General features: G+C 37.4%; 1 protein-coding gene across 1 annotated transcript in view; it reads left to right on the top strand.

Annotated features, from left to right (window-relative positions):
* Window positions 1-21,772, top strand: part of orc2 (origin recognition complex subunit 2) — a 30,912-nt gene extending 9,140 nt beyond the window's left edge. The window contains exons 4-17 of the mRNA XM_003227346.4: window positions 40-126; window positions 490-570; window positions 2,139-2,155; window positions 4,337-4,397; window positions 5,505-5,689; window positions 8,497-8,595; window positions 9,860-9,969; window positions 10,996-11,128; window positions 13,339-13,435; window positions 14,971-15,117; window positions 15,902-16,073; window positions 16,754-16,815; window positions 19,428-19,546; window positions 20,249-21,772. Of these exons, the coding sequence (XP_003227394.2) occupies window positions 40-126; window positions 490-570; window positions 2,139-2,155; window positions 4,337-4,397; window positions 5,505-5,689; window positions 8,497-8,595; window positions 9,860-9,969; window positions 10,996-11,128; window positions 13,339-13,435; window positions 14,971-15,117; window positions 15,902-16,073; window positions 16,754-16,815; window positions 19,428-19,546; window positions 20,249-20,332 (1,454 nt within the window). The 3' untranslated portion in view covers window positions 20,333-21,772. The remainder of the gene's footprint in view (window positions 1-39; window positions 127-489; window positions 571-2,138; window positions 2,156-4,336; window positions 4,398-5,504; window positions 5,690-8,496; window positions 8,596-9,859; window positions 9,970-10,995; window positions 11,129-13,338; window positions 13,436-14,970; window positions 15,118-15,901; window positions 16,074-16,753; window positions 16,816-19,427; window positions 19,547-20,248) is intronic.
* Window positions 21,773-25,467: the final 3,695 nt, after the last annotated feature.

The following is a 25,467-nucleotide window of genomic DNA, read 5'->3' as shown; positions in this document are numbered from 1 at the left end:
TTCCCAAAAAACTTGTTTTTGTGTTTTGTGTGTGTTTAGGATCTTTGGGAAATGGCTGCAGTACAGGTGGTGGTGATGTTTTCCCATTTCAGACTCCAAAACGCACTAACAAGATGGCAGAAATAGGTATTCTGTTATTCTTTTATTTTATTTGTGCCTTTAAAGTAGAAAAGAAAAATAATTCATTCATTTAGTATAACAATGTTGCAAAACAATTCACTCTGCTGTACTGGTTCTGATCCTTATTATTACTTAGGAAAAGCCTAAACTATTATTAGCTATACTTTCTGCTTATCTTTTCTTTGTAATTATGTTCAGGACTCGCTATTACTACAGTATTTTGTCAGGGTTACTGTCCAGTTGAAACATTATTTGTAGTGTGACCTTATTTGTTATATATGCCGAACCATTATTTATATTGTATTAGTATAATCTTTAATTATTAATATCTTAATCTTGAATATAACTTTAATATTTTTTATTCAAAAGCCTCGGAGCTAGCTCATCAGCCTGAAAGAAATGCAGTGCAGGGCAAATTAATGAAGCCTGAAAATGAAGTACGAAGTAAAAGTAAGTTCAACTGACATAATAATAATAATAATAATAATAATAATAACAACAACAACAACAACAACAACAACAACAACAACAGGAAAAACTGACACGATATGAGGATTTAAAGATCGAATTACAAAGACTCTGGCACAAGCCAGTCAAGGTGGTCCCAGTGGTGATCGGCACACTGGGTGCAGTGCCTAAAGACCTTGGCCTGCACTTAAACACAAAATTACCACCTGCCAGCTGCAGAAGGCCACCTTACTGGGATCTGTGTGCATTATTCGCTGATACATCACACAGTCCTAGACACTTGGGAAGTGTTTGACGTGTGATTCAATACAACAGCCAGCAGAGTGTCTGCTGTGGACTCATTTTGTTGTGTTTCAAATAATAATAATAATAATAATAATAATAATAATAATAATAATAATATGTAATTGGGTTTCCATCTTGAAATGGTTTTGCTGTGCGAGAGGTTCTGGATGTGGCAGTTGCTGGTTTGGAGAATCACCAGCTGGCACAAAATGCCTTTCAGACTCAGAGTATTACACTTGTGTGCCCATTTCTTTTTCCTGGCATCTTGGGGACATGTGTTAGTGTTACAAAGATGCAGATGGAACAGACTGGAATAGTAATATTGTGTCCTTCCATAGGCTTGCCAGTTAAACAGAGCACATCCAGCTGTCTAATTTCCCTTTTAAACCTTTGTGAATCATTTAAGGATGCTTTACATGACCTTGCTAAGATGGATAAATAATTGATTTTTATAATCATAAATTACTAAGTGATTTTTAATAAGGATTTGGTGTTAATAATTGATTTTTTAGGGACTATAGGGGAAAATTATTAGTAGTGATAGGATTTAAAGAATTGTAGGGTTACCTGGAAAGTTGAAAGTCATGTGTCTTCCCCTTTATGTTTTTTATACAGTATATATGTTCTGGCTTAGTACATACTGAAGTGTACTGTTTACAACTCTCTGTAATTGCTATTCCTTGCATGTTGTTTTATATATAAAATAGTGTTTGTTGATACAAATATTTTAAAAATCTATTGTTGAATAATTTTTGAATGATTACTTGCTAGTCATTCTAAGAAAGTTATAATTTGGTTTTATAAATTTGCTGTTTTCTGTTGGGGTGTAATCTTTTTCTTGAAATAAAATGAGGAATACATTTATACAAGATCCCTGTATAAAATAAAAATATATACAGGTATTTTGTCTTGAAGATCACGTGTTCAGCTGATTCAGTTAGTTCTTGAAGGACAGCAAGTGTTTAGTCATAAAAGACTGTGACATTATTATCATAGTTACTCATGACATAATGTACAAATAATCTTAAAAGCTTTTAAATTACATAAGCCCAAGAGCTAGATATAAAATTATTGCAATAATAATATAACTGGTTTCAGAATTATTACCTGAGAAGGTACAATGGTGATTTGATCACATGGCCATAATTAGTTCAAGTAATTGGAATGCCCTTTGATGTATGCAATAGATCATGTGATACTAGTTTATGAACATCTAGAAACATATTTGTCAACAATCTGTGACACAATTTTTATTTGATTTTCAGGCAAAGGCCAGGAAGAAGTGAGTGACATTTTTGGTTGTTAAAAAGGATGACCATTATTGCATTCAGAGTGAGAAGAGAACTTTTCTCCTTTTACATTTACATTCTTCTCTTCTTTTCCTGATTTATTATTTATTCTGAGGTTATTTGGCTTTGTTAAATTATTATATGAATGCTCTAAACATCAAAATCAGTAGCGGGCTGATCTTTAATTGCTATCTGATTGGTGGTTACCAAGGACAGGGCTGCGTTGGTTGTGGATATTTGCGCTCTGTAACATTTTTCTGGTCATATATTGCAAATTCGCCTTCTTCCTATTTTTAGATTGTCTGAATAAAATAAACCACCTTTTCATTTGCTGCTTTTTATCATCATCATCACCATCGACCCCTCTTTTATTTCTCTAAAAAGTGGCCCAAAGTGGCTAACAATAAAAGCAATACAATGTATAATTTAAAAGACACAAACATTAAAATAGATATTAGGTCTTATTAATTGTATGGCGGCTACGTTTTTGCTATTTTATATGTATGTTCTTTTATTACAATAGTAACGTAAGCAATTTTGATAGCTAATATTTGTACGAGTACTATGTAAATGCAGTTACAAACCTGGCTTGAGAGCTTTGTCCATGGACTTCCACAATAGCAGTAGACCTCGAGAAGTATAAAGATTGCTTATTCCTCAGGAAAAAATGGTCAAGGTTCAGTTTTGATGAACCACTTTTTTGCTCCTTACACAATCTTAGCTTGAGCTGCCAAAGCACATCCCCATAGCCTATCACAGTGGTTCCCAACATTTAGGCCTCCAGGTGTTTTGGATTTCAACTCCCAGAAATCCCAGCCAGTTTACCAGCTGTTAGGAACTGTGGGAGCTGAAGTCCAAAACACCTGGAGGCCCAAAGGTTGGGAACCACTGCCCTATCAGGAAGCAAGGAAGTTCTTGGACATCAACCTACTGCAGTTTTACTTTTGGGGAAGAGGAAGAGCCATTGCTCTGAATATTTCTTCCATGATGGCCACAGAAGCACAAACACTGGTGCAACAGGAGGCCACACCAGTGTATATCATTTATAATTTTCCAATTTCTCCTAGTCCTTAGTAAATGAATATATGCATCTATTTAAATATAAGTTCAATCTTAAGATACCAATATGAAATGGTGTAGGAAATCTGTATATCTAGGATCTAGTATGAGCTGATGTACACATTACCAGAAATAAATACGGTATTTCAAAGGAAATACAAATTAGATTCCTAATTGCCTTTGCTTGTTTTGTAGATCAAGCGATGTGAGATCCCACAACCAGATGCTGCCAGATGAATTAAAATTTTGAGTCTAAACACTATATGTTTTGGAAAGGCATGACTTTTTTTTTAGAGATCATAACCTTTTTGAAAACCAGAATCTCCATAACCTTTTGGAGAAAAATTGAATTCACAACCATTTAAAAATCATAACCTTTTGTAAAAGCATGATCTTCCAGAGACGAGCCAAAAACTTGTTTGATCAAAATCTTCTCTTCATTGGTATATAACCATATGTATTTATGCAAGGCAATTTGGTTTTTCAGTTGTTAGACTGATAACCTAGTTGTCTCCGATCTATTAGGAAGTGTTTCCTTTCAGTGCTCAAAAGATCTACTCTTCCATAAAATACCTTCTTTCTATATCATGCTCTCAAGAGACAGAAATAGAGTAGACTTCATTAAAAGTAATATCTCTGGTTTACTCACAACCTTCATGTATTCAGCATACAGGTACATAACTTGTTCATCCAGTTACAGATAGGTTTGAAGCAGTTTCTCTGTGTAGATAACACAGGGCATCTTTCTTATAATCAAGAACAACATGAGTTCGCTCTTAACAATCCAAAGTCTCATGGTATCTGAAGGAGTCTGTGCTCCAAGCAGTCTGAAACACCTCATGGCTCAAGCATTTCTGTGTTCTAAAATGGAGTCTCAGCTCAGAGCAGTCCCAGATATGATCATGCGCCACCCACAACCTCAAGAAACATAGAGTAAAAGGAAAGCTGCATACCAAAACATACATATATTATACAGTAAGCAAACAGAATCATATACAAAGAAATTACTAGTGGAAGTTTGAAGAAGGTTGCTATTTCCAACAATATAGTTGGAAATTAGACTGTTTAAACAGAAAATATTTTTTTAAAAATATTAATATTTCTGTTGTTTTTAGAAGAGTAGAAGGAAGGTGTGCATATCAAACACACCTTACAGACTCAGGAAGAGAATTACAGGTAAGTGATTTGCAATAAATTCTAGCTAATGCAGTTTATGACATTACAATATGAGATTCGTTCTTATATATATATAGTAACTTCAGCTTTAGAGTGTTTCCAGAAAGCTGTATTTAGAAAGTGTTTTAATTGTGAATCCAAAATATAGTGATATCACCAAGATATTATATTGTGTCAGGTTTCACACATCACTAATTCAATTGTGCAGACTGACAATGTGTATCATAGGTATAGTATGATTTGCAATTGTGTTGAGTCCACATCAAAAGAGGAACACTCGGCTGGTTAGGTTAGTATTAGAGCTGTCTGTTTTGATGTCTGTCCAGGAAGATGTTGGCCTGGAAGAAGATTGATGTATAAACTTATTTCACAGTGTACATTCACAGGCCAAGTGTAATTCCTTTAGTTTGTTGAATTCAGTTCTATGATGTTTGCCCACATTTTAACACTGAAACTGCTTCTGCTGTGTTTGGATATTAAATTGTTACAACAAATTATTTGTTACTTTGTTTCATACTCTTGATAAGAGCAAATACTATTCTGCAATAGATAGTAACATTTTGTCTGTAACTATCCATCTATCCAATTACAGTAAGTAGAACAGAGGAGCCCCGGTGGCGAAGTGTGTTAAAGCACTGAGCTGCTGAACTTGCAGACCCAAAGGTCCCAGTTTCAAATCCCGGGAGCAGAGGGAGCACCCGCTGTTGCTCCAGCTTCTGCCAACCTAGCAGTTCGAAAACATGCCAGTGTGAGTAGATCAATAGGTACGACTCCGGCGAGAAGGTAACGGTGCTCCATGCAGTCATGACCTTGGAGGTGTCTATGGTTCTTTGGCTTAGAAATGGAGATGAGCACCAACCCCCAGAGTCAGACATGAGTAGACTTAACGTCAGGGGAAACCTTTACCTTTAGTTTGTATTGTCCAGGATATAGTATATGCAGTATATGCAGGATGATTTTTAGGAAGAACATAAGCACTGGAGAGTACATTGAAGGGCTATCAAACCATCATCCTGTTCTGTACAGTGAATAACAATATTTTCTATGAAAACTGCATGAGCAACTGATAATCTTGACTGTCTCTTCACAATCCTTTGGTTTTTCCAGGATTGAACATGTGCTCTGATAGTGAAAGCGATTATTCTGCTTCATGCTCCGAGGAAGAGGAGGAAGAGAGTTGTAGCAAAAGTGCTGATTCAACTTTTCATGAAGCAATGCCAGCCAGACGGCAGACGACATCTGCTCACCCCAGTAAAGAAACACCAGCTAAGAAACAGAAGCAAAATATTCCTGTGAGTGCATATGCAGTTCAGTTTATTAACAAGAAAAGTATAAGAAATCATGTCGTGTAAAAATGTATTAAGCGTAGTTATGTTACTTGCGCAGCAAAATGCAGTACAGTCCATACATCAAGGTATCCGTACTCTCTCCATATTCGAACCGGTAACCTTCAGGTCAGCAGCCCAACCATCAAGTCAGCAGTCCTGCTGGCACAAGGGTTTAACTCATTGCGCCATCTCTGAGGATGCCTGCCAAAGATGTGAGTGAAACGTCAGGAGAGAATGCTTTTGGAACATGGCCATACAGCCTGGAAAACTCACAGGAACCTAGACATCACATTAGCTTTCAAAGTTCACTGTCTGCTTATCTAGTAAAGAATTAAACATCATCTCAAAAAATCCAGACCTGCATCTTGTTTCAGATGTTTGTTTCAGTTGGTATTTAAGGTATTTTTGGGACTGGGGTCAAAAGCAGTAAAAAGGAAGTATTTTTTTCTCTATTAGAAACAAAAGGGACCTCCCTTTGAAACTGAGACCATATCTGTTCTGTGTGACACTAAGCCATTTGTTGGGCAGAATATAGTGAGTCTCTCTTGAAGCCATTGCATTGTTACATCTGGAGATAAGTTTAGATATTGTAAAAGGTAATGTGACAGTGAGCCTAATTCAAATTATTTTACTTTTTGCTGGAGGAAAAACCTCCAAAAGCAATACCTAGTTTGTTTGCTCCTTTTCCTTTAGCGTTACCATTTTAACAAGAACACGTTAAATGCCATTTTAGACAAGGGTCTCAAACAAAGTGCAAGCCATGACTCTAATCTCATTACTTTTCTTATCTTGTATGATTTTCAATAGCTTTACTTCAAAAAGCTGTGGAGCTTGGAAAGCGAATACAGCGTTCCCTGACTTATTGCGGGGGTTACGTTACAGGACCACCCGCAATAAGTGAAAATCCACGAAGTTGGGGCACTCTATTTATTCCAATATTTACACATTATATTAGTATAGTATTTAGTATTAGTATTTACATATTATATTAGTACTTAGGTGGCCTTTCTCCCCTTCGCAAGCCATCTTCCTGCGCTGCTTCTTGACGCCCTCCTCTCCGGCGTCTGGCAGTTTCCCTTTTGCGCATGCACCTCCCTCTTGTCGGCATTCAGAGTGGCCTGGCTGGACACTGATGAGAGGGAGGAGGGCGCATGCGCAAAAGGGAAACTGGCAGGCACCACTGCTCAGAAAAATAACGCGAAACAGTGAGGGAGCGAAAAGCGAACCGCAAAGTAGTGAGGGAACACTGTAGATCCATTTCATTGGTCTGATAACAGCATAGCAGTGATTTGTATTTTGGGTTTTGCCTTTTAAAAACACAATTGCAGACAATGTTTGTTTCAGTTGGTATTTGTGCAAGCAGAATTCCCATTTCTTCTTGGGACTGGGGTCTCTGTCTCTACTAGAAAACATTAACAATTAATGTTTTGTTAGTAATGTACGGTACTTCAAACTATCTTTGACGTTCTAGAATTTAATTATGAAGACAAATGTCTCATGTACTTTTTAAAAAAAAGTTACATTTTAAATACAATTTCTGCTGCATTTCCTTTCATTTGCCAAAACATTGAGAGATATGCTGTATGTATAAATTCACATTATGTATAAGTTGAGGACAGATTTTGGGGCCAAAATATGACCCATGGATTATAATTATAATTGTGCTTATTATGTTTGCTTATACCTCACTTTTTCTCTCCACAAGGAGACTCAAAGCAGCTTACATTAAAAGTATGTCAATACAAGTTGCAGTATGTTCTCAAGTCGCTTTTGACATGATAAAAAATACAATTGAAAATCTAACAGAAGGATTAGCTTCCTTTGTTCTCTCTTCCATGGCCCTATTTCTCGCTATTTATTTATTTATTTATTTATTTATTTATTTATTTATTTATTTACAGTATTTATATTCCGCCCTTCTCACCCCGAAGGGGACTCAGGGCGGATCACATTACACATATAAGGCAAACATTCAATGCCTTGACATAGAACAAAGACAAAGACAAATGCAGACTCCGAGCTGGCCTCGAACTCATGGCCTCTTGGTCAGAGTGATTGGTCTCAGCTGGCTGCAGCTGGCTGCTCACCAGCTTGCGCCACAGCCCGGGCCTTTTTGAATGCCTGATTAAGAAAATTGTTGCATTTCAAAGATCTGACGGAAAGAGATATTTACATTGACCAGTATATAAGTTGACCCAGCTTTTTTGATCAGAAATTATTTTGTCCATTTTAACTTTTACACAAATAATTAGTAATTTAAAAAATGATCTGAAGCAAGTTCCTCTATCTGCAATTTGATTGCAGCATATTTGAAGAAGTTTTAAGAAGTCTATTTTTGATGAAGTTATCAAAATGGCAGTAGGACAGGGGTTGCTGAATTTTGTCATATTTTTCTTAGATGTGCTTTTAACAAATACAATTGAATTCCTTCCACAGTTAATTGAATGGTGGAGGGGCACAGTTACCTTTTTCCTCCCAAATTTAGGTTTTATTCAAAGGCAGCATGAAGACAAGTGTACTTCTTGACATAAGAGATGCAAAAGTATTATTTGTTCTAAAGACATGCATACTTTTATTTACTGTATATCCGTAAAGTGATTTCTTCTTATACATTTTCTTGTCTTCCTATTATTCTTTATTATGCCATTGCCAAATCAGCTTTGCACTCAGTCTGTGTCCTACATTAATGAAATGAAGCCACCAATCTGCCCATTATTTAATTATATTGGCAGAGAATACATGATGGTTCTTGTGTTTGTTTCTTTTATCAGAGCGATTTAGTAGAAGAGTATTTTGAAGCACACAGTAGTTCTAAAGTTTTAACCTCTGACCGAACACTTCAAAAGATCGAAAAGAAAAAACTGGATCAGGTGCAGTATGTGTGTGTATTAGAGTTTATTTTTGATGTTTTCTCATAGACCTTGTTTGTAGTTTTTATTAGGATTTTTTTTTACCTTGGTCAGGTTTAATTGTTAATACATCTTTTACCTTGGTTATATTATGTCACAACTTGAGCTTGCAAATGTTAACATTTAAAAAGAAGAGGGAGGAGGCTATTAAGGGTCTTGTTTCAGTCATAAAATATGATCAGGAGTAAAATTGATACTATAGTTAGGTAGAACACAGTGTTGCTGTTTTATGTTGTCCAGTATCCTGCATAATATTTTGAATTGAGAAAAGTAGATTAAGTGTAAGATGGTATTATTTTACTTAGTCATAATGGCTAAATATAGTTGTTAGTTGCAACTATAGAAGATCAACTGGCTTAATGGGAGTCTATAAATCAACACATATATAAATTCCATTGACTTCATGAAGTTCTTCTAATTGAGCATAACAACCATTTAGGCCATAGCATGATAGACATACTAATATTTCTCTCATTTCCTTCCCATGATTTTGAAATGGAACTCAGTCTCAACATAATGGAACTGCTACTAATGTAGTATCTGATGTGGGTATTGGTGCTGGGATTGGGATGGATAGCTCTTCTTCTTCTTGGGAACATGTGGCTTTTGTGAAATGTTTTTACTTTTTACTTACTTAGTCTGATAGACTAAATGCAGATCTACATGAGAAGCATATCTGCAGTCTTTGCTTTCATAACATTCTGTTGGGACCGTTGTGCATTGTATTTGAAGGCAGATGCACTCATGCATATATACATCCACACTATATAAAAAGTTGCAAAATCACTTCGTAAAAATCTTAACAAATTATATCTTGATTAAAACCTTAGCTTGGAAAAAGTATCACTTCCAGGCTTTGGGATTAAGTTTTAGAATGCCTTTCTGAGTAGACTTGCTTACATCTAGTCTGATGTATTTGATACTATGTGAAGGCCTATGTTTTTAATTTAATTGGGTCTTGTAAGAGCTTATGTTCTCTTGTAATATCAATTTTTCTGATATTTTCAGTCTGGTAAAACATTTACTTTAACATATCTGCATAAACTTAGATATAGCAGGTAAGTGTTGGAAATTCTCTCTCTTTGGAAACGGAAACCTCTACTGAATTGAAAGGAAGAGCACCATTGGATGCAACCTGTTGTAATTACGTACTTCATGGGTATATTAAATAATTTCCTTCAGCCTAGCATGTAGTCTAAAGGCTGTTTCTTTCTCTCTTAACCAGGAATCACTGCAAAACATCTTAAATAAACTACCTGTTGCTTTTGCTGCTGAACGTGAAGCGTTAACTAAACAATACGACACATTTTTTTGTAAATGGATGTTGCAATTGCAGTAAGTACCCCATATGTTCCTGTAACAATATTTGTTTTTACAGAACTATAGTAGTTTTATCAGAACAATTACAATTCAAAAATTGTTTCATAGACAGACCTGTTCTCATTGCAGCCCTCAATTTTCTTGATAGAATATTATTATAAGTTAATATATTTTGTTGAATTAGCTTTGCATAAGTGGCTACCTTTTCATGGACAACCTTGTAGATTGTTAATGTGTTAGAACATACTAATACCTTCTCAAGATTCTGCATTATAGTTTAGTTTCTGTTTAGCATAAGTCCATGCAGTATAAAGTAGATTTTAAATTGTAAGGGTCCATAAGCAACTGTTGCTTTCATTTTCCAGTTGAAATGTATTGAAGATAAATTGGTTTATACCATGTTTCCCCGAAAATAAGACAGTGTCTTATATTAATTTTTGCTCTCAAAGATGCACTAGGTGTTATTTTCAGGGGATGTCTTATTTTTCTTTGAAGAAGAATTCACATTTATTGTTAAACAAAAAAATGAATATTTATTATATACTATACAGTAGTTGTCATCACAAACCAGCATAACCAGGCAAACTGTGAATCCTATCAAGAATTTTTGTTACTACTATTATTTCCATATACAACAATATATGGTATATACACTTACCAATCCCTCATGCTCTGGTGTCCTGTTTGGCGGGCATGCTTCCAAACAAAAACTTTTCTAGGTCTTACTTTCAGGGGAGGCCTTATATTTAGCAATTCAGCAAAACCTCTACTAGGTCTTATTTTCAGAGGATGTCTTATTTTCGGGGAAACAGGGTATCTGGAGAGTTCCCCAAACTTTAAAAGTTCAAAAAAGTGGCTTGCTGAACTTCCAAAATAGAAACTGGAAGGTACTTCTATTTATGTTTTGGGCCTCAAATTTGCCATAAACAGAATGTCATGTCTCATCACAATGTCAAAACGTATATTTCATATCAGGCATAACGGTACACTTTGATTGTACAATGATATGCAAACCTCAGATTTTTCTACTTTTTCTTACAGCTTGGGATTCAATATTTTGCTCTATGGACTAGGCTCAAAGAGAGATCTGTTGGAGAATTTTCGTATTTCTCTTCTTCGGGACTCTGTTCACATTGTTGTGAATGGATTTTTCCCCAACGTTAATGTTAAATCGGTAAGCCAAAAGAAAAATGATCATTCATACTTTCAGATTAGTTTGTGAATGCTGAGGTACAGATTGCATAAATAACTTTTCCAATCCCACTGCTTAAATCAAGTTCATTGACTTCTTTGTAGTTTATCTTGGTTATTTGCTATCTTCACTTATAATTTAAAAAAACTTGGCTATTATTTACAGATTACACCAACAATATTGAAACAAAGTATGGCATTCTAAGATTAATAGATCTTTTTGTTGCATGATTTTTTTTGTGGGATATAATTTATTTTCTCACGTGCTGGATTACAATCTTGAGGTTGAAGTATATACAGCATATTATTTTGAATAGGGTGTTATTGAGATCAGAATGAATTCAGATGGAATCCTGACTGCAACAACCGCATTATTAAAAGTGGCCATTCAGAAAACCACTTGATGATAACAGACTGCTTGTAATACGCTTGTAATATAGCCAAGACAGTTAATGTATGTCATTCAATTTTATTGTTAACTGCCATCTAGGTGACTTCAACTTATGATGATCCTATGGATAAGAGACTTGTTTTTCATGCATTTTCAAATGTCAGGTGTCCATTCTTCCCTCAAATCCAACTTATTCAGTTTGAAGGCTTGGGTTTTGGAGAAGTTGGAATTTAAATTTAGTGCTGACTTGATTGGCAACAGTTTTGTTTGAACTTGCTAGCCAGCGTTTGAGAAGAATGATTTTGTTTAAGGTGGCATTCTTAGTCTCTGTAACATTAGCAGGAAGGGTGTTCGGGTAGGCAGCTTTATTTCTGTCAGTTGAGCAGGACAAATTAAAATTAATAATGGATCTAGATTTTCTGTCTCAGTGCTTAGAGAGAAAGTGTGCCATGGAAGTAATTTATATTCCAATTTCTTGCCTAAACTTAGTGGATTTAATATGATTGCCAAAGGTGATGTGAATGCTAGTGTCAACCAAACCCCAACATATACCATTGACATTTTTTGTCAGATTTACGGCAACTCTATCATCATATTTTTTGTGACAAGATTTGTTTGGGTGCAAGGATTGTCTTTATCTTCCTCGGAGGCTAAGATTGTGTAGCAAGCCTAAGGTCACCAGTGGAATGGGGATTCGAACCTTCATCTCCAGAGTTGCCAAACACTCAAACCACTACATCTCATTAGCTGTCTCTATTGTAGTAGACTGTCCTCTGGTACCTTAACATTAGTCATACACAAAATACTTATTGATAGCCCACACAACCTGACAGATAAGGCAACTAATAAATAATAAGAAATCAATATCCTATTCTAAAACTTTATTGATAGACTCAAACATTTTAGTACTTTATCAGATTCTCTGCAGTTTTTTTTAGTTCACAATACCTCTAAAGGCAATGACTAAGGTCCTGATAGACTGAAGTGTTCTGAAACTGGAAATGTCAGGAGAGAATTTCCTGGAACATGGCCACACAGCCCGAAAGACATACAACAACCCTGTGATCCCGGCCATGAAAGCCTTCGATAACACATGTTCTGGAACTGTTTTTTTAATCTTGCAAAAATTTAAATCTTTAAATCTGAGACAAAGATTTATATCTGTTTATTCTTTTTCATGAAGGTTGTCCTTTTTATCCTGTGTTGAATGCACAAAAGTAGAGGATAGCCCATATTGCATTAGAAGCTTAACATACTAGAAGATAAGCAAGAGAATCCTTGTTGTTTCAGGTGACATTGTTATAGTAGTGATTTTACTGCAATAGATGTGAAAAATCTAGAATGTATAGCTGTTTATTATAGCAATGTTTCCATCATGTTATATGGCCTGTTATTACTTGCGGCTAATTATTTTAATGAAGGGGAGATTGTGTGTTTTTCAGGCTGTATGGCCATGTTCCGTATTTCTGGAACATGGCCATACAGTCTGAAAAACACTCAACAACTTGTGATTGCGAAACATAGGCGTACCTCCAAAGCTCTTGGGAGGGAAGTATAATTAAATAGGATGAAGAATAGCTATACAGAACATTAAGGAGTGTTTCACATCATACAGAATTTGTACTTGGAAGGAACTTCTGTACATTGTATATATTAATTATTTTCAATTCTTGTAACTTTGAGTGTTGAAACAGTTTTAATAGTTGCAGTTCTGTTTTTAACCCAGCCTTGGTTTTCTTATAAGATCTATTCTATTTTTAAAAAAATCTAAAAGCTGATAACCTGTCACTTTTCTGTGTTAGATTCTGAATTCCATCACAGAGGAGGTGCTGGATGACAAGAGCACTTTTCGCAGTTCCCAGGATCAGTTGGATATGGTCATGAAAAGATTTAAAGAAGGTAATGAATAGAGATAAGTATTCTAGAAATTTGAATTCTACTGTGTATTTAAAAAAACTTAGTTGTAGCCATTAACACCACATAATAAAATTCGAACATTTTTCTGTTTCTGGTTTGAAAGCGTTATTTCCTGTTTAATTGTGCGGTACTTACGTACTTTGAAAGCAGTTGTTCTACTCCAGAAACTTCATTTTTGTGGCTGCCAAAACTATGTTGAGTTGGTTGAGACAAATTATATCTCTTATTTTATGTCTTTGCTTAATAGCTGTAGGTTCTGGGATGCGTCATTTATTTGTCATGACCTTGCTTGTCTGTATATTAAATAGTGTGTGGTAAATAGGTATCGCTGGGTTTGACAATAGCCTGGTAGACACTCCACTATTTCAGACTGTCTAGCTGAGACCTCAGTAGCACTTAAATCCTGTCTCTTTTTTTTTTTTTTTTTAATAGTTTTTTCATTGAGTATTGGGAATACATTAAAAAAAAGAGAGAAGGAGATAAAAGAAGGAAAAAAAAAAAAACGAACGAGGTCAACAAACAAACCCACATTATGTTCCGTTTAGCATACATAGTAGTCCATCTGTACTTATTTTTCTTTACATTGAAAGTAGGAGAACATAAGTGGAACAGGAAAGTAGGAAAATAAGATGGGGGTGAAGCCCTATATATAAACAACCACAAGGCAAAACAAACCTAAACAAGGCAAAACAAACCTAAACAGAGCAAGGGGAGAAGTAAGAAAGGAAAAAGAAAAAAGAAAAAAAAGAAAAAAAAAAAAAAGAAGAAGAAGAAACAGTTATCCCACAAAAGTGGGAGGGAAGAATTGTCCGCTTCCGATCTTTTGCATCGAGGTTAAAAAAAAAAGAAAAATAAAGACCAAATGTTCATCTGAAGATGTACATGTCTTGTCTTTAATACCCCCGCCCTGTCTCTAAAGCCAGCATCTTCTGGTCCAAAATCTTAGTTTAGAAACCTTAAACAATAACAGTGAACTTAATACCAAAGCAGACAAATAAAGAGGCTTAGCATTATCTTTATTATTATCTGGAATTGATAAAATAGGATAAAATTACAGTAGGTAATGATGATGATAGCCGCATTAAGGTAGTAGCTAAGGCCAATTTACACAAGATTTACCTCACCAGAATAAGAATAAGGCCTACAGGAGCAACAGCATGTCCTGAGTACCGAAATAGCATATAAAGTTATGGGGTAGTGAGTAAGGGGCTGAGCCTATAGCAATCCAGATATACAGTTTTCCATGCAAAACTACTTGAAATATTATCCCAAGTGCTAGACATAACTTTGAGGAATCCAAGCAAGAGATCGTGTAGATCGACACCGACTTGATTTTTAGATTGTCAGAAAAAATAGCTTTTAAAATCTCAGAGTAAAATATGGGTTTTTTTTTTGCATATATATGTTTTGTTATTTGGAGATGAGCCTAACCGTGAGCTTGTAATAACTGGAGTAAACTGAGAATCTTCTAGACACGTTGTTTTTGACTTTCTCTGTTGGCACTTTTTCATCACCAGATCCTTCCTTGGAGCTTTATTTGCTCATTCATAACCTGGACAGCCAGATGCTGCGAGGAGATAAAAGCCAACAGATCCTAGGGCAGTTGTCATCCCTTCCCAATGTCTACCTCATAGCCTCCATTGATCATATTAATGCTCCACTCAGTGAGTATTTGGATCTTTCAGACTTATGTGTCTTCATAGCTAGCCAATATAGAAGTGTAATGCATCCTATGGCTGCATTCCAGTGTAATTATTAACAGTGGTTTTGTATTACATCTGAGTGAAGTCAAATTATTGATTTTATTAAAATGCCATGTAAATGAGACCAGATTTGGAATCCTTGAGCTTTCTTTAAAAGGCAAGAAGTGAAAATCTCTCACAAACGGTGGCTTCTTTGGGTGAACAAACTAGGATTTGAAACTAGTTTAAGGATGTGTTCTTTTATAAAAAGCACAGTTTGTGCTAACATTGTTTCTTACTTGTTACATTTGAGTTTAGACAACAGGCATATCACAGTTGGAGTCATTGTTATGTCATCAGGATGGAAACAGCTTTACCTTACAAATCTTCAGAGGCATGAATAAATGTTCAGAGCTGTTACAGCCCTGTATAGAGTATAAATGATTCCAGGCCTCCTCCAAAAGAATACCACAGAGTGTTCAGGCAGAAGATCAATTTATTAAATGAACATATTAAAGCACTAAATATAATTTTTCATTGTTGACTTTAAAGTCGTATAGATAGTTACATTAAAGTGTTGTATCTGCATAGGAAATTTTCTGTAAATATATTGAGGCAATTTTTTGTGTCACTACAGAGAAAATGATACACTTATCTCCTTAGAATAGTATCTGACAAAATAATTTCTGAAAAGTATTCTACCACACTTCCAGAATCTTAGCCTTTTTATCCTTTCTTTCCTTTTATCTGTTTTTGGTTCTTATAGTGTGGGATCAGGCAAAACAAAGCATGTATAACTGGTTGTGGTACGAAACAACTACTTACAGCCCTTACATAGAAGAAACATCCTATGAGAACTCTTTGTTGATACAGCGGTCTGGGTCTTTGGCTCTGAGCTCCCTCACACATGTTTTACATAGTCTCACTCCTAATGCAAGGTAAGAAATTATCAGTGAAGTGCAGGATCTTGAAATCCTCACTGTGACCAGGATTCTAATATCCAGATACTTAAAAAAATGGCTGAAAACAGAACATTTTGTATTGGGAAATTGGAGGTTGACATACAGTATTTTCCTAGTGCCTCAGAATTAATTTGTCACAACACAACTGAGACAGATCCTTGTCATTTTCTGTAATACGCACCATCCTTTCCTAACTTCTGCTGTTCTCCATACATGGAGGACCAAAGCTCCCAGCATTCCTAACTATTGGCCATACTAGTTAAGGTTGGATGTTGGAAAAATCTGGAGAACACCAGATCGTTTGAAAATCCTATTGGTCATGTGTAATCTAGTTCCTTGCTGATTATATTGTTTCTCTTTGTTTTCTCTGAGAAGAGTTGTTTAGATGTATGTGATGTTTTCCAGGTTGTGCATACCCACACAAGTTTGTTGAATATGTATGTGTTAATTTAGCATCTGAAATTAATGGATTCTAAAGAAGGGTGTTCCTGTTTGCAAAAGATGGAACAAGCCAAAGGACATAGTCATCATAGTCATTTATGGTCATCTGTGGATTTCAAACCTTTTAAAAAAAATTGAATCCACATTTTGTTGTTCTTTGAAAATAATTCACTTCCAATTTTTTTTAAAATGCATTTGGTTTTCCTTCTCCTCAGAGGGATTTTCAGGCTTCTGGGAGAGTGTCAACTAGAAAATAAGGATAACCCTTCCTGGCCAGGTAGGTAATCTATCAGTTGTTATGAATTTTGTTTATTCTTTCTGAAGATGAAACTAATGACAAAAGCAGTTTCATTTGTAATTACAGCATTCTTTGTTGGAAATTATTGATATACTTCATCGTAACATTTAAAAATGGGGTGGGGAAATGTTGGAATTTAGAGGACTATATTACCTTCCCCAGGGCTCCCCATCTCTCAAAACAATTTTTCTCTAAATGTTTTTGCATCAAAATGCCTGACAGTCCTCTTCTAGGAGGTTTGAGAGTTTTATGTTCCTTGGACCATTGTAGGCCCAGGAAAAGCCTTCCCCCTTGCAAGATGGAACTTGATTTTAACTTATTAGTGGGAAAAGGCACTTTGGGAGAGGTATTTTTGACTTTTTTTTTAAGGTGGCTGCTACAGAGTCCTAGAAACAACAAAATGGTCTTGTGATCCCCATGTGTGCTCCACAAGCAACATTTTCCTCAACTGTGTTTAAAAACATGTGTATATGAGAGGATTTAACAGCACTGTTTTGAAATAAATCTGAAACAATCCTGAGATTAGTGAATATGTAGTGTGTACCAGTAAGTTCCATTGGAAACAGGTGCAAGCACTTTAAATTCAAAAACCTGTTCATGTTGAATATTCCCTTATTTTGTGTTATATTTATTTATTTATTATGGTCGATGATCAACACCAAAAAATGAACTTGTTCTGTGTTCTTCGCCAGACATTTATGTAATGATCAGTGTAGCGTAATCTAGTAGGCACTCATCTGTTGTTTTGAGGTCTTTGTACCTGAATACTCCTGTGCAAGGGATTACTGGGGACAGAATGGGAAGCCTGGTTAGAGGCCAAACCATTGGCTAGAGTTATTAAGATTAACATAGACATAACAGAAGATAGTGAAATAGTATGGATCAAGAGCACAGTGAGAGAGGAAAGAGGAAATCTATAACTAATCATTGCAATTATAATATACAATCATGTATATGTTGATCTCATGTATAAGTTGAGGGCAAGCTTTGGGGCAAAAAAAATTTGAATTTTGATATGACCTGTTGATAAGTCAAGGGTCATTCTGTGAAGAGTTACTCTGGGCCACTGCCACTTTCATGCCTACACATTCATGCTGACACATTTGTCACTCTGCTCAGGGTAAAGGGATGACTCCTTTTTATATGCAGTGGAACTTCTACTAAGAGCATTCTAACTTAAGAGCATTTTGAGTTCAGAGCTGTCTCTTGGCCTGGGTTTCGCTTTAATATAAGATCAGCATTTTGAGTTAAGAGCTAGTGCCAGAGGGAGCACCAGCATGAGAGTCTGGGGCTTTAGGACTTCAAAGGTCCAGCTCCGTGCCTTGGGCCCTTGTTGTCAGGACCATGGGTCAGGAAGAGAAGAAAGATGACAAAGGGGTTTGCCTTCTGACAGCTGAAGATGAACCTATGGAGAAGGAACAGTTGAACCTGCTTGAATATGATGCTGCTCTGCAGGAGAAGGTCTCTGAGGGAGCAAATAAGTTAGAGCAGAATGAAGATCTTCAAAAGGGAGGGCAAGGAGTTGATGCACTCTGCCCAAGGAGGTCCAACAGAAGGAAGACCAGCTGTTGAGTGGTTAGAGAAGAGCATAAAGAAAGGACGGTTAGAACAGAACATTGCTGGAAGCAATAGTCATCTTTTGATGTTGTCAGCCAGTGATTTAGATTCTTGGATCTGCTTTACGCTATGTGGAGTTTTGGTGAGCTGTGTTTTGACTTCAGATTGAATAGACAATGTGTTTTGCCTACTACTGTGTTTGGAATATTGTATGACCTTGGACTGTTTTTGGATGTCTTGGCTGCGTATTGAACTTGGACTGGTCTCAGCATTCCCCATTGCTGTAAAGATTAAAGAGACTCTTTCTGTATCTGTATCTATGCTGTCGAGTCATTAACTCAGTGTCCTTGACACTTGTCCACTTTGAGGAACTTTGGGTTAGTTAATTTTGTGTTTTTTTATTTCTGGTATGTTTGCCTTCATGAAGAGAGAGGAGAGAGAGCAAGAGAGAAAGGGAGGCAGGAACGAATACAGTATGAAGGAAATGATGGTTCTGCTTCTTCACTTTGTGACATGTGCTTCCTTGCCACAAATTTCTGTTTCCACCATTTTGAAGTTGATCTTATTTTTATTGTCCTCCGTGAATGTGCATTTATGCATGATTTGTTATTTATAAAGTACATTTTCTTTAAAAATGCGTAACAAATAATGTCTGGGAGGTTTCGGGGACCCAGAACAGATTAATAGCACTTCAATGCGGAAATTTTCTTTGACATAAGAGATTTTGAGTTAAGAGCTTGTCACGGAACAAACTAAACTCTTAAGTCAAGGTAACAAAGGAAACCATTATCTCTTCTGAGTATATTGTCAAAAGGTGAGAGCATAGTTCGTCCCAGAACCTAAATGAAGGACTGACCACCTTTCCTATCTCCATACTTGTTTGAGGGAAAGTACCAAAAAGCTGCCATTTCCCCATTATGCATTCATAATGGCTAGAAGCAGCATGTGGTAGCAGGTGTAGAATGGAGAGTAGAATTACTTCTCCTCTTCACTGGATATTATTTTAACGTGTGCTATTTTATTCCTCATCTTAGGCCTTTCCTTTCAAGAATTGTATCAACACTGCCGGGAGGCCTTTTTAGTAAATAGTGACCTCAGTCTTAGAGCTCAGCTTACAGAATTCAGGGATCATAAGCTTATTCGGACCAAGAGGGTGAGTAGTGCTATTGTATGTTAAGCATGTGTGTGGCTGCTAGTACTTCTGAAAGATTTATTAGGTGGTAAATGTCAATAGAACTACCATTATTACTACATGAAGCCCCTCCTTATCTGACAGGTCAGTGATCGGAGGACTGTGAGAACATGGAATTGACTGGAAAGTGGAACCAAGGTTTTTTAACATGCAAATGCCTTTTGATTACTGAATATGTAAACAGTCATGTGTTACTATTGAATGTATGCAAAAACTCTTGATACACGTAGCTTGAAAATGGCTAGAATGTCTAAGCCTATTGTTGTTTGCAGCCTCTCCACAAGTTCTATGGCAGCTTCTGAATTCATCTTAAGCACATCGATCCATGCCTCTAAAGTGGCAGCATTTCTTAAGCCATCAGCAGTTAAATGCAGGACTGGTTCTTGAACATCTAGTTGTTGATGGGAGAGTGACTGCTGTTCTTCTGCTAAGTCAGTGTGGAAATCGCTCATATGTGTGAGGACATGAAGAATAGGCTGCTTTACGTTTGCTATGCTTCTTTGAGTGGTCGTCTGTGTTCTCACATAAAAATAACCCTTATGCATAGTTCAGAGATGATCAAAGACCTATAGTTAAACCAACTGTTCCTATCGGTAAACTGGCATTCTGCTAATAAAAGCTTTAGTCTTACACCTATGAACCATACTGTGTTCTTCTTTTCAGAATGCCGATGGAGTGGAGTATTTATTAATTCCTGTGGATATGGGAACACTGGCTGAATTTTTACAAAAAGATACAGAAGTATGAAGGCTTTCAACTGTTCATTCGCAATGGTTTTTCACAGATGCTGAACTATTCCCTGAAGGGTAGTCTGGTTTGAAATCTAAGGATTCTTCTGTACTTATGATAATGGAGTAAAAGCTTGTGTAAGCAAAATCAACTTGTAGATCTGTGTAGATCTCCTCAGGTTTCCTTGTTTGTATCATGCCTGTAGCCTGCATTTGAAAATACATGTGGTTAGCTATGAGCAGCTTGATGTTTTTTTCCCCTTTATGGGAATGAACAAATGTCTTCCAGTATACCGTATATACAGAATATGCTATTGATTTTGTACACATGTTGTGTGGAAAAAATTAGGGGAGGGAACTGTGTGAACTTGATCAAACCAAAATAGGAATGCCAGAGATCTAGGAGATTCTACATCAATGGTTCTCAATCTGTGGGTCCCTGGGTTTTTGACCTACAACTCCCAGAAATCCCAGCCAGTTTGCCAGCTGTTAGAATTTTTGGGAGTTGAAGGCCAAAACATCTGGGGACCCACAGGTTGAGAACCACTGTTTTAGATAGTTTGTTAATTGGGGACAGAGAGACTTTCCCCTAAAATACAACCCATTTTAAGATTTAAAGGTTAGGTCGCAAATGTCTCTATCATTAAACAGTAAATCTGCTATTTTTAAAACACCAATGATGAGTAGAGAAGTAATAACACAATACTTAAAGATCTTTTGAATCAAAGAATGTGTAGTTGTTTTATTGAGCTTTTTGTACTTTTATATTGTGTCACATCCATAACAAACAAAGTTTTACATATTTAAATAATTATTTTTGGAAGAGGGGGAGCAAGAAGCTCGAAAACCTTAAAGCAAAATTGCATGTTAGTAGCGGGTACGGGTGACATGCTTAGCTACTAATCCAGCTATAGTTTTATGTAGCAGTTAAGTCCCATTAACTTTATTAGAACTTGTGCCTTAAGTGAGAATATATATAGGATTAAAACCTAAATTAGATCTACCTCATTCTGATATAAAAGTACAGTCATTTCAAAATTGTGATTAGCCCAGTCAGTCTGAAGTTACAAATGTACAGTGGGTTCGCTGTGTCTTCAGAGTGTGGCTCTTCATATTTAACCAACTATTAAAAACACAGGAGACCTAAAAATCAAGCAGCCTTACAGTTGGAGGGAGAATAAAGGAAGCCAAATCACTCTTTCCTGTGACTCTCGCTCATCTCCACAACCTGGCTGACTTCCAGATCAAAGCCCTTTCTCAAGCTTTCATCATTTTCAATATTTATGTGCGTTTTGGAACTAATCCCCAGTAGATATCTGCGTTATTAGTTACATTTTATTGTGTATGACATAAAACTTGAATGCCATTTTCTTTTTTTTGTGTGTGCAGTGTAATATTCCAAAGTGAAGTTGAGATATACTATTTTGTATTTAAATAAAAAAAAGAATTAAAACTTGAATATTGTCTTGAAAAAGATTGAATGTAATTCTCTGATGCAAAGCAGGATGCTCCCCACTCTAACCAAGAACAAATTATATATTTTGCTTCTTCTACCTATCTATTGGAGCCCCCAGTGGCACAGCGGGTTAAACTGCTCAGCTGCTGAACTTGCTGACTGAAAGGTCAGTGGTTCGAATCTGGGGAGTGGGGTGAGCTCCCACTGTTAGCCCCAGCTTCTGCCAACCTAGCAGTTTGAAAACAAGCACATGTGAGTAGAATAGTAGGTGTCACTCCGGTGGGAAGATGACAGCGCTCCATGCAGTCATGCTGGCCACATGACCGTAGAGGGGTCTATGGACAACGCTGGCTCTTCGGCTTAGAAATGGAGATGAGCACCAACCCCCAGAGTCAGACACGACTAGATTTAATGTTGGGAAAACTAACCTAATACAAGGATGGGTAAAACCTCAAAATCAGGAGACCAGATTGGGACCTCAAGCCAGGACAACAGGTATACCTCTCCACCAAATACCTAAAACGTAGACAGCCAACCAAGAAGTTGGCTGCCAGATACATTGGCCCCTTCATGGTCAAAAGGTAGTAAATGAAGTGATCGCAGAACTAGAACTCCCTCAGACCTACAGAATGATTCACCCAGTTTTCCATTTCAGTCTGCTCAAACCAGCTCCAAAGGGCACCCAATGGCACACAGAGGGCACCCAGTCAAGCCCCCGCCCCCACCCATCATGATAGGGGGCAACCAACACTATGAGGTAACAGAAATATTAGACTCCAGAGTAAAAAAAAAACACTCCAGTATTTCATTAGGTGGAAGCACTTCCCTCCCAATGAATCAGAATGGGTAAGGGAATCTGACATAAACGCACCCATACTCATCAAAAGGTTTCACGATCAAAACCCACACAAACCTCCACACAAGGGGAGGAGGACTGTCTTTGGAGGGGGCATGATGTCATGATCCCCCATTTCATGTCATCTCCAAACACAGAGCAAGCGCTGACAAAGAACAGATGGCCAGCCATAAAACCGGCCAGCCATAAAACCTCAATTACCTTATAGTATGTGCGGGGCCCCTATATAAATGGGCTACAGAGAAGATTCTGGTATTCCGTACAATAAATCTGTTTGAATCTACCCAGCATGTCTTGGTGCTTTCTTCTGGAGAAGCCTTAACCCACAGCACCACTGGAAGAAGAGAATCTCACAATTGGTCACGGGTGACGATTCCCTGACAAATAACAAGTCATCAATCATATATCAGCCCAAGTTTTTTGAGTCCCCTGGGCAAAATCCTCTTAGTAAGACCCTGCTGTTCCCGAGTCTTGAGTTTCACGTGGCATCGTCTCCTCCTCCCCTCCTCCTTCCCGGGAAGTGAGAATGAGGCAGGGGCATCTCCTGGCTCTTCTCCCTCCACAACCACAAGTTGAGAGGACGGAGGAGTTTGGCCAAGCAGGTTGCAATGGTGAAGAGAGCGACACTCGGGCACCATGAGTCCTGCTCAGTGTCCCATTGCTGCAGCAGGGCTCTCAGCACACGGCCCTTGTCTGCTGCCCCTCGATCATGGAGCCTCCATCCGTTGAGACATGGCAACACCATCTCAAACTGCTGGACTGTCTGTTTTACTTTGGTTGTGGTGTAGGTGTGTAGGGTTTTGAATACATCTCTCCTGAAAGACCAACTAGCAACTCCCCATACCATTGCTAGGAGAAGTGGAGCATCTGTCACCCGGAATTCAGAATTCCAAAATCCAAAACTGTCCACATGGATGGCTGAGATACGGCTGCCTTTGCTTTCTGATGGGTAGAATGTACACAAACTATTTCATGCATGCAGTCATTGAAAAATTGAGTCCAAATTACTTTCAGACTATGTGCACAAGGTGTACATGAAACATAAATGAATTTCCTGTTCATATTTGGGTCTCATCTCCAAGATAAATAGAACATCGCGCTATTTCAGCATTCAAAGCAATTAATTTAAAAAGGAATTACCACCCCTTCTTCCTGTCTTAAGAGTAATTGAGGAAATTGGAGCCTTGAGGGGCATGTAAAAACCTCCAATAATAAAAAACTGTCACTAAATGGAAAGAAGATGGAGAAATAAAATCACTCCCATACCACTTTGAATTATCTGCTTTAACCTGTTTCTATGCGTTACCCTACATTGCCCCTGGTGACATTATAACCGCAGAGTGTGGTCAGGATGGAGAAGGTATTAATGCAGAAGAACCCGTGAGTTAGGAGATGCTGCAGCAGTTTGCTTTTGCCTGAAACTATTGCAAAGGGAAAGATTGCACCCTGCTCTCCTCTCCTCTCTGTGGAGATAATGGAGTGCAAACTACTTTTGGACTTGAAGTCTGTTGGCAGCAAGTGAAGTCAGCTGAGAAGCAAAAGGGACACTGGGAGAAGGAGAGAGAGAAACGGGGCTATTTCAAAAGCAGAGGAAAAAGTGGGGTGACAAGAGGATGATTTGGGACTGTGGCGGCCAAATCAGGACAGATGGAGGGCACAGAAAGGGCAGCAGAATCAAATCTTGAAGTTCTTGTGAGCTTACAAACCAGGTTCTTCTTTTTCAGGGTTTTCAAAAGAATCCACAGGAGAAGCCATCTGTCTGCTGGAGAAAGAGCCATAGAAGATCGTGGCATGAATGACGGCATCCCTTGCTTCACTAAGGGTATATTTGCTGGCCTTGGGATGAACGTGTCCATTCAAACCTTCAATGAGGTTTTCTTTTCTGTCAATGGCAGCTGGTGGGGTGATCGATGGTGGCTCCTATGTCACTTGGAGGGAGATCCCCCTCTGCATTTAATCCCAACTTTAAAAGATAACCCCAATCTGTTTGGCCTTTTAAATAATGTATTTAATATTATCTACTTTTAAAAAATCTTAATAATAACAGTTGCATGCAATTCCACAATGAAGACAAAAAATCAACAGACAGAATTAAAAACAAAAAACTGGTCCAGACAAGAATACTTGAATTTCCTATATCTTGAATCTGATGAACTAGGCCAAAATGACACTATAAATCTAAAAATAAACAAATAAACTTTCCCATGTATTTTTCCTGTGCCTGCCAGATGGGCACAAGGGCTGTGGTCGGTTGCCTCTGTTTACAAACTTGGTGGATAAAAGGCATTTATTCAACCCCCATCCCCACCGCCTGGTGGCACAAAACATAAACATCATAACATACAAGGAAACACAACCACCTGTTGTAGGGATGTGACATTCTGAATGCCTATTTCCCCAAGAAATGAACACTGGCAGGAGTGAGATCTAGACTCCTGAGAGCAACTTTGAGAGGAAGCACAGGAAAATTGAGGGATAGCGAAGTGTTTTTTGGTTAGCAGGGCGATAACTTCATTGATAACCCATCCATCCGATGAGACCTGCCTCTGAGGTTATCTGCCATCTCCATAGCAGTGTGGGTAGATGGTTGAGAAAACTGGCTATCCTCAGCACCATTAATGCCAAGTATTTTGTGGTGGCTTAGTCATGAATGAGCCACCAAGACTCATTGGCTTAGCAAAAGATCTGTCCTTGGTTCAGATGGCGACTGACTCTATTGGTTTGATAGTACAGCTCAATAAAGCTGCTTAAGTCTATAGCTGTTGGGGACTGTCATGATAAGCCCCTTTATTTCAAATTTATCTCTAGACCTCTGTTTTGTTTCTAAGCTCAGATCAAAGAG

Source organism: Anolis carolinensis, chromosome 1 (genome assembly GCF_035594765.1).
Source record: "Anolis carolinensis isolate JA03-04 chromosome 1, rAnoCar3.1.pri, whole genome shotgun sequence".
Classification (NCBI taxonomy): domain Eukaryota; kingdom Metazoa; phylum Chordata; class Lepidosauria; order Squamata; family Dactyloidae; genus Anolis; species Anolis carolinensis.
Note: the sequence above shows the minus strand (reverse complement) of the source record. Positions and strands in the feature narration are given on the sequence as shown.